The following is a 10,107-nucleotide window of genomic DNA, read 5'->3' on the forward strand; positions in this document are numbered from 1 at the left end:
CTTTAAAACGAACCCTAACAAGTGGAAGACCAGAAAAACCTTATCAAAATTTGATAGTCAGAATAACTGTCCTCGAGGTATGTTGTACCTCAAACAATGGCCGTTTGTACCTCCGGACACAAATACAGCTACAATCTTTCTGAGATTAAGCATGCATACGTAAGCAGTATCCCGTATCAACGCTTTATTAGTCTGCAAGGCAAAATAAAATACAGAAACAAATCTATGCCCAGCAGCAAACCAATTGTACGGTCAATAAGGTAAGAATGAATTTCGCGAAGTTCGGACGTTCGATAGTCTGTGTCGCCATTCTCGTAAAATGACAACTCGTGACGCCAGGCACTACCAAGGCTAGACCCTGAAGTCATCATCGATATCCTCCTTTTCAAGCTTTCGCCGCTTTTACCAGTCATGTCTTTACAACTAATGACCTTACAACGAAACAATAAGGCATTGAAAAACATTAAATGCAGTACATTTTATTGTTGCCGAAATTTTCTGCTTCAGCCCCGATAATTTCAAATCCGCTAAAGGTAAAGGGATTTAGTAGCTTTTTTTGTGATGGCACTCTTCTAATACAGCATATAAATGAAAAGTTGTCAAACGGTTCCACCATATGGCTGCTTATTTTGCTCTTCTTTGTATTTTGCTTTTTCATCATCATCTGCCTGGCACGCTTGCGCAGCGTCTACAGAGGAAAAAAAATATGGACTCGTATTAGAAATAGGTAGATTGATGGTGTGGACGTGAATCGAGCTACAACTTTCCACCTGTCTCTTACACTCTCCTTTATATGTTTGAGACGTACCATTCTATTTGTAGGTGGTTTTAAATTTTGATAAATAGCATTTGTTTTGGTGGCGACAGTGTGAAATCAACTCAGAGTGTTCAACTGCTTGTTTGTCTGTCGACAGGCTTCAAATTCAATATCACTGGATAACTCAAAACCTCGAGGACAACTTCAGTTCATTTGTCCGTTACTTTTTTTACTTCATTTCTTGGCTTTAAAAATACCTGTATGTTTCATCAGCTTTGAATGAAATCATTCCAGAATGCACACTCCTTGGCTTTCAGAGCTCGTTTGGTTTCCATCTTTAGTGACAGGTCTTTGTACTCTAATCCGGGTACTTTGAAGAGTGGCCAGTCTGTTTGCTTCTCATCTTCTGTCAATTGTGCGTCACCATCTGATAAGTTGGGGTTTCTGAAGTTGAATGAAAATTTTTATATAAAAAATATTTTCAGAATATTTGAGAGGTTAATATAACGAGGCACATATACACGTAGACTGGCCCCAGTCTTGGATTTTGTCGGCAGCAGTTACTGGCTAGCCAACGCCATCACCCCATGATCTATGCAAAAACATACCACTAACGCGACAGTCTGCAGAAGTTCAATCCTTCAACTTATAAGTTGATGTTTATATTTATTTATTTATTTATTTATTTATTTATTTATTTCGAACTCCAATACAGATATGATACAGTTAAAAACCATATACATCCGCACTTACAGGAGGATTTTAGTAAAAAATACAAATATCATAATGTTACAGGACAAGAAAGCAAGTTAGAACAAATGACATGCACAACAAGGATAAAGTAAAAATTTAAAAACAAATGCTTTTAGCTTTTCTTTTAAAACTCGAAACAGAAATGTTAAAAATTGGTAGACATTGATAAAAACTATTATATAGCTTTGGAATGCGATTAAAAAGTGAATTGCTAGTAAATTTAACTCTACCACAAGGTTCATGAAATGTCCGTTTCTGTCTAGTTGATCGTCCAGGAATGTGTAAATTAAAAATTGGTTGGCAATCAAGAAAGGCATTAATTGATTTGTGAAGAAAAACAAGATCAAATAAGTGCGCCTTTTAGACAGCATTGGTAAATTAAACATAACACACAGATCATCATATGAATAATCATCAAACCTTACTTTTACAAGATAACACAAATATTTAACAAAGTTACGCTGTACAGCTTCTAGTTTGTCTTAGTACACTTTGTCAATGCTGTTCCAAACAACTGATGCATACTCGAGTTTAGTTCTAATGAATGTTTTGTAAACCACGAGCAATGCATCCACTGACAACCGTTTTCCAAACCTTTTTAGCATGCAAAGTAGTCTTCGAGCATCAGTGACAATTGAAACAACGTGAGTTGAAAAAGTTAACTTTGTGTCGAGTGTCACGCCTAGGTCACTGTAACTATAAACAGTCTTCAAGTTGTGAGCAACAATATTATAATCCCTCTCAATTGGCAATCTTTTCAATGAAAGACGAAGTACTACACATTTGGCATAATTAAGGTGCATTTTCCATTTCTCAGACCATGTGGACAAGTAATTGATATCTTCTTGTAACATTGAACAGTCATTCACACTACGTATTATCTTAAACAACTTCAGATCGTCTGCATATGTCCAAAGACTCCTGGCAAGTCAAATAGACAGTATACAATACAAACAGAAACAAAAAAATACAGTATTTTCAATCTTACCCTGTTTTTGCAAAATTAGTCCAATACTTTATCACCTGTAGAGATAACTTGGCATCATCTTCAGGCATTGTCCAGTTTACCGCACTGTTGAAATGCCAACCGAAGACAAAGGAAATGTCCTCCCCGTGCGTGGCTTTCAACCATTTCACCCGAAACATGGACTTGGCTGGCGTATGGGTCATGTGATACAGGTACACATTAGAGCCGGCCTCCGAGTGCGCACGCGCCGAGAGATCTGCAGGGCACACAAACGTCATGTCGCCAACGATCTGGCTTAGGGCTTCTAAGTAATCGGTTTGGTCAGAGTCTGCTTCTTCCCAGTCGACGTACATGAACTTGACGGCGTCCACGACAGCTGGGTTAGACTTCTTGTGGCGTCCGATCATGGCAGGGTACAATGCTTCATAAAGGTTTCTGTTTAAGAAGACATGAGTGTCATTTCCCAAGTCGGGCATTGCCATAGATATTAACACCCGTCCCTCATCAGCGAGTGTCCCTACCATCAAATCGATTCCTTTTTCGGGAAAGTACCGTCACGAACGATATCCACTGGGGACGCTGACACGAATTTTCCGTCAATGACTACAGGGAAAGGAATGGAGTCAAGATCCTGACCAAACCCAGTGATACTAGCTAGTTGTCCCTGCGTAACAATATTAGGAATAATAAAACATTAAACATCACAAACAAAAGATAAAAATACATCAAACATCACCAAAGAATTGCAAGAAACTGAGTCGGTTGATATCAGAAGTATATTCAGTATACACCGTTAAAAACACTCTTTATTGGACGCCTCTTGGTAAGAATTGAATCAAAAGAACAAAATTATTTTCTGCAAGAATTTTGGTGTTGGGAGCGATGGAATTTTTGCAAAGACTGTTCCAGCGTGTACACCTGCGTCACAGGCTGTAGTTGTGTGATGCAAGATGTCGACAACTGCATTTTAGGCCAGCCTATAGTACATTCAGTTAAAAATATTTCATATGATGCATTGTGTTGACAATGTCAACACTTTGGATTTCATTGTGCTTTAAGAACTTAGAAAAGTAACTGTACAATTTTGCTTGACTCAACAGGTGCCGCCAACTAAGCTGTTCGGTGCAAAAAGGTGTTCGTGCGAAGTTTTCAGTGGGCGGGCCAATTTCAAAACTAATCAGCGGGCGGGGAGAAATATTGATATTTACTGTGGGCGGGGAAGAAATTTCATTACTTTCAGCGGGCGGGGAGAAAATTTTTGACAGTGGGCACCGGAAAATACGTTGAGGAGGGGAAAGCGGCGTGGTTGACAGAACTTGAGGAGAAATTAACGCGCCTAACTTAGAGGGGAGCAATGTTCCAAGTATACTGCTGACTATTGGCATAGTTTTGTGTTGATCTGGGTTGCCTAGTGGGCATCTAGTTGGCAATGGGGAATTTTAGTAGTGGGGAGAGGGCAGCGGGGAGCTTGAATTGTTGTGGGGAGCGGGGAGCGGGCAGACTATAGATACGGAGGGCAGTGGGCATCAAAATTCAGTGGGAAGGCACATTTTAACTGTATACCAGTGGGAGGGCAGTTACGAACAGCTCTCACTTCCCCTCCAAATTTTAGGTCAAAGTCAAAAATAAGAAAAATCGGTATATCAGCTTTCAAAACATGTTTTCTGATGATTTTGCGAAATTCATGAAATTTACCAGTTGGCGGCACCTGACTCAAACCCTTAAAATACTACCAATAGTTGCGGCCATTGTCTCACTTGCTTGACGATTCCTTGCACATTACAGAAATACTGTGCAGTATATTATCTGGGTGTACCATGTACGTCTGTCTGTCTGTCTGTCTGTCTGTCTGTCTGTCTGTCTGTCTGTCTGTCTGTCTGTCTGTCTGTCTGTCTGTCTGTCTGTCTGTCTGTCTGTCTGTCTGTCTGTGTATGTATGTGTGTGTGCGTGCCTGCGTGCACGTTGACTGCGTATGTATGTATGTGTATGTATGTATGTATGTATGTATGTATGTATGTATGTATGTATGTATGTATGTATGTATGTATGTATGTATGTATGTATGTATGTATGTATGTATGTATGTATGTATGTATGTATGTATGTATGTATGTATGTATGTATGTATGTATGTATGTATGTATGTATGTATGTAGTATGTATGTATGTATGTATGTATGTATGCATGCATGCATGCATGCATGCATGCATGCATGCATGCATGCATGCATGCATCATGCATGCATGTATGTATGTATGTATGTATGTATGTATGCATGCATGCATGCATGCACGCATGTATGTATGTATGTATGTATGTATGTATGTATGTATGTATGTATGTATGTATGTATGTATGTATGTATGTATGTATGTATGTATGTATGTATGTATGTATGTATGTATGTATGTATGTATGTATGTATGTATGTATGTATGTATGTATGTATGTATGTATGTATGTATGTATGTATGTATGTATGTATGTATGTATGTATGTATGTATGTATGTATGTATGTATGTATGTATGTATGTATGTATATATGTGTGTATGTATGTATGTGTATGTATGTATGTATATATGTATGTATCCATCTATCTATCTATCTATCTATCTATCTATCTATCTATCTATCTATCTATCTATCTATCTATCTATCTATCTATCTATCTATCTATCTATCTATCTATCTATCTATCTATCTATCTATCTATTTCCTATTTGTCAATCTATGTATTGTAAGTTTTTCTGTTTGTTTGTCTGTCTATTTCAACTTATCAAGCTATCGTTAAGTTTATTTTCATTTCTCTGTCTGCCTACTACTACTTTGGCTTTCTGATCGACAGTTAGGTCTGTCTCCTTTTTCGCGTGTCTGGAGTTCTGTTTTCCATATCATTGATCTTATTTGAAGATTATCGTCATCATGAAATGCCTAATAATGACAGTGTTCAGGGAATTCGTCCGGGATCTTCATATCCATAATATCTCCACAGATGTTCGAGGTCGCGGGCGTTTAATTATATGTCGATATTAATGGATTGGTCTTGACCGCACTGTAAGCAAATTTATTCTCACCGGTCTCATAAATAGTGTAAACTTGTTAATTGCTACAGGGAATTATCAATGAAGTTTTAGGCCTAGTGTATTTTAAATATTGGGTGACACTTTAGCTTTAAAAATCAACAATGAAAGTGATTCGCACATGGTCGCCGTGACACCTAATCATATAATTTAGCGCCTATTCACAAAGTTACTGTTACTTCTCACTGTGTTTAAATCGCTTGGATCCCTCAGATATTCAGCAGGCACGCTACGAAGACATTCAACCAACTCCTCGGACGTTTCCTTCTCGCATCCGACCAGCTTACCGAAACCGTGAGCTATCTTGTTCTGCCAGGCTACATCTGTGTTGAAATATCCTGGCGTTGACGCTGTTCCACTCTAGGAGAGAGAGAGAGAGAGAGAGAGAGAGAGAGAGAGAGAGAGAGAGAGAGAGAGAGAGAGAGAGAGAGAGAGAGAGAGAGAGAGAGAGACTATTTGTATGTATTTGTATTTGCTTGCGTCATATATTTGACTTGCTCAGAGTCTGTGGACATATACATATCCAACTGATAAGTTGAAGGGATAATCTTCAGCAGACTGTCGCTTTAGTGGTAGTTGCATAGATCGTGGGGATGATGGCGCTGGCTAGCCGGTAACTGCTGCCGACAAACAGACAGACAGACAGACAGACAGACAGACAGACAGACAGACATAGAAGAGAGATACCGAGAGAAGATACAGTTTGAGAGACAGAAGAGGGAAAGAGAGAGACAGGGATATTCAGACACACAGAGAGTGGGGGGAATGAGGACACATTGACAGACCGACATGAAAAGATAACAGAAATTGAAATAGAAATAGAACGAGACATAGTCATCAGAAAGACAGACACAACGATAGACAGAAAGGCAAAGAAAGACAGAAATAGACCGAGATGACAGGAGAGGCCAACGTGAACAGGCAGACATGTGTGGAACTCAAGACGAAAGACAGAGTCTCAGAAAAAAAGCCTTAGGGAATAATGTAATGATCAATGAATGTACAGACAAGTAATGAAACAGGCATATTTTTTCAGTTACAGTTTTGCATTATTACGTGAACGAATTATGCCAATATTATACAGCTACGCATTGTCAACTTGACGTAGATCATTTACAGATCATTATGTGAATATGGAGAATCGTTAATTCTGCCAGTCATATTTATTACCCCTGATAGTTTGACGATGTTTGATAAAAAGACTACTGGGAATAAAACGTTTAATTTTAATTAACAAAACGACTCCACTGACACTCAGTACAGAGATTGTCTCGTACCCAGTAGAGGTTACACTTTTTCTCAAAAAAAACTTCTGACAAATGGTTTCATTAACCCTACCGGGTCAATGTTTTGATACGCCTACCTGTAGAATTGCTCGATGGAATAAGCCGTCTGTCAAAGGAGATAACACTAGGTGTTCGGAGCTCATTGCACCTGCACTTTCGCCAAATATCGTCACTTTGGAGGCGTCTCCACCGAAGGCTGTGGAAGAAACAAGGCAGAAAGAGAACGATCAAGTTGAAGATGATGACAGGTGTGCTCTAGCTACAGAGTATTTGAAAAGACATTTTATTTGAAGGAACATAGTCCATAAACATGGTTATTACGTACGTGCCTGGTATATCGAAGGTCGCGCTCCGCTCCGTAGGATTAAATGGTACCTCGTCGATGACGTAGTGGGTAGCATAGCCATCGTTTGACTCAAAGTGAACCAGAACTATTTTGAAATTGACAACTGTGGGATTCACACAGGAGAACATGAATGTGCATTGAAATATGAGAAAGAATAAAGAATACTGCTTCTAAAGCTTGTTTTGTGTACGAACCATTTTTACCTGTTGTCTCTTTTTCTTGTCCTGTGTTTCCTCGCTATATACCCTCAAGGCAGGAAACCATTTGCCCTCCTGGCGTCGGGCATTTGGTAACTTGCCATCGGGCCCATAGATCCTTGTTTTGGCCGTAATATTCTGAATTCGATTGTTTGAATTTCAGCTGCCGCTCTTTTACCTGCTATGTTGTCTTGAACCCACTGCAAAGCCAAAACTTGATCGAGCAAACCATAATTACCGGTGGCGTGCTGATCACCTGTTGGAGGATAACAGATGGAATGAGGTTTTCCTATCAGCAGTGTTGCGTGAGTGTGGAAAAACTAAGAATCATAAAACCATTATGTCAACAAACAATTCGGACGTTCTTGTAAATATTTTTGCTTTCGTATGGGAAAATATCAACATCTCAATGCAATTATTTCAGATTTTTTAATAAGATCCCGATGATTGTGTTGACCTCAAAACATCTGTGCCTTTTCACCTTCCCTTATGTTATGTTTATTACAGACTTTAAGTGCCTCGTAAGAAAGAAGAAAATAATATGGCATTCAGATCAGTTTTTGTGTCTTTTGTTTCGATTCATGTTGTCTGTTTTTTAACGCATACTGTCACGAGGATAAACCTTTACCGGCAACCTACTATGTGAGTATATTGCACCGACAAGAATTTATCTGCGGTGAGCCGTGACGAAGACAAGAGAGGAACTCATACCAGTGGATAAAAAGCCAAAGGGACCAAGTCGATAATTGATTGCCACCAAGATGACGTCACCAAGAGCAGCCAGAGCTGTTCCGTCGTAGTGTGTTCCCCCGGAGCCCATGAAGAAAGCGCCGCCATGAATCCATACCATCACCGGTAGCTTTCCAGACTGAGTGTAAGACGTTATAAAAATACGCAGAATTGTGATCATTCTTAACGTTTCGTAGAAGACTTCCCTGATCGATTCAAGTTAAAGCAGAGGTACGTTTGCAAGTGACCATTTTCTCTAATTGTGTCACATAAAGCCCTTATTGCATAACTAATTGTATTCAGGGCATTATTTCACCATATTTTATCAACCAAATCCGTCATAAAATGACCCAGAGTCCTTGTAATTAGACGCTGCGACCATAAAGGCTCATCAACAATCACCACGTTCGTCCATACTTTAGAAGCAAAAGCGAAGGCGAGGCCTGGACATTCTGATTGAAGCCCTGGATTCGTGTTAATAGAGGCATTTGTCAACGACTCAACATTCGTACATCGTTATGTGGACATGTGAGTGTCTGGGTGTTTGTTGAGGACCGGAAAATCTACCTTTGAGCACAGTGACTGTGAAATACGTCATGTCTCATTGAAACCATGCATGGACGACGGCGGTGGTGCACTGCACGGCCTGGAACAGACAACTAGATCTGAAGGATAATATGGTCTTCAAAATTGACAAGAAATGAAAATATTTCCACTGGATGTTACCCTATCGGTCATTGCGAATTGGATGATGCACATTACAACACATAACTAATTTAAAAACTCACCTCATCCTGTGGTGCATAGATGTTCAAGTATAGACAGTCTTCACTCTGTGGCTCGTCCAACGGAAAAATTGGTAAAGGGGGTTGTATACACGCCTTGCTAAGTTCCTTTGCATCGCGGAGCCCCTCCCAAGGGCCTTTGGGCTTTGGTGTTCGGAATCTAAGGTCACCAATCGGTGGCTCGGCGTAAGGTATGCCTTGAAAGACGTGCACTGTGCTTTTTACGTCGACGTCTTTGTGCGCGAACTCGACCACCCTACCAGCGACTTTACCTAATTTCAACTCTACGATCGGGTCTTCGGCGGCAATACGGCCGACTAGAGTGGCGACAAAAACAACTATTCGAACGGACGCCGGCGCCATGGCGGAAACTCACTCGACGTCTCGGAAATTAACCTGGGAACTACGAATTACTAGTGCCTGGACGCCAAGTCACCCATAGCCGTACCAATGATGTAAACTACTGCAAGTGAAAGGCTCTCACAAACAAATGACATAAACCTAGTAAAGGAGTCGTTCTTGTGCTGCCATAATTGGTACCACACATGCGCAAAATCGCAAATTTAAGAGCGACTGCATAGAACGTCGAAAACCCGAAGAAAATAGCTGTGTTTCTGTTAATAGTTAAGGATGTTTGAAAATCGCTGTCAAAAAACTGTCATAATTCGATTTTTCATGTGCACATTTTCTCTCAGAAAATGGTCGCGATTTTGCCATAAAACACCATTTAATTCAAATGACCTATTTCTATGACCTATCATTTCTACCCCTGTCAAGTCAACAACGCAACTGTATCACTGTAAACGATTTTTTATGCATGGTGTATTTTCTACTTTCTGACAAGTTGGTTGGCATTTTGTAAACATCAAGAACAAAAGAGATAGCACTGCATTTGAAAAGCGCACATCTATATTAGTACACAAGACCTGAAAATGGATGCAAATATTCATTAGTACATGTAGACCAATAAATGACTGCAGCTCCATAGTATTGAGAGCTTGATCATATACTTCTCGATTGTGGCTGGGCCTTTCAGTAGATGCAAAGGTGCATCGCATATGGAATGGCCTGTGCATATTGCGATGACATCGCAACGCTGGAGACGAGCGGTTAATATAATTATCTCTCAAAATCCTTTCTGATTTCATCCATCTTTCGCGTACGTTTAATAGGCGTATATTTTAATAGTTTATGCTTCCTTTCT

The 10,107-nt window shown here is 39.8% G+C and overlaps 1 protein-coding gene across 1 annotated transcript; it reads right to left on the reverse strand.

Moving 5' to 3' along the window:
• Positions 1 to 1,020: 1,020 nt before the first annotated feature.
• On the reverse strand, positions 1,021 to 9,517 carry LOC139129252 (acetylcholinesterase-like). The gene is made up of 8 exons (XM_070694895.1): positions 8,907 to 9,517; positions 8,101 to 8,257; positions 7,568 to 7,645; positions 6,924 to 7,042; positions 5,747 to 5,920; positions 3,040 to 3,141; positions 2,499 to 3,004; positions 1,021 to 1,201 (listed from the first exon to the last, which is right to left on the reverse strand). Exons 1-8 carry the CDS (start codon positions 9,264 to 9,266, stop codon positions 1,027 to 1,029), a joined length of 1,671 nt encoding a protein of 556 aa, XP_070550996.1. The 5' UTR covers positions 9,267 to 9,517; the 3' UTR covers positions 1,021 to 1,026.
• Positions 9,518 to 10,107: the final 590 nt, after the last annotated feature.

This window comes from Ptychodera flava, chromosome 3 (genome assembly GCF_041260155.1).
Source record: "Ptychodera flava strain L36383 chromosome 3, AS_Pfla_20210202, whole genome shotgun sequence".
Lineage (NCBI taxonomy): Eukaryota > Metazoa > Hemichordata > Enteropneusta > Ptychoderidae > Ptychodera > Ptychodera flava.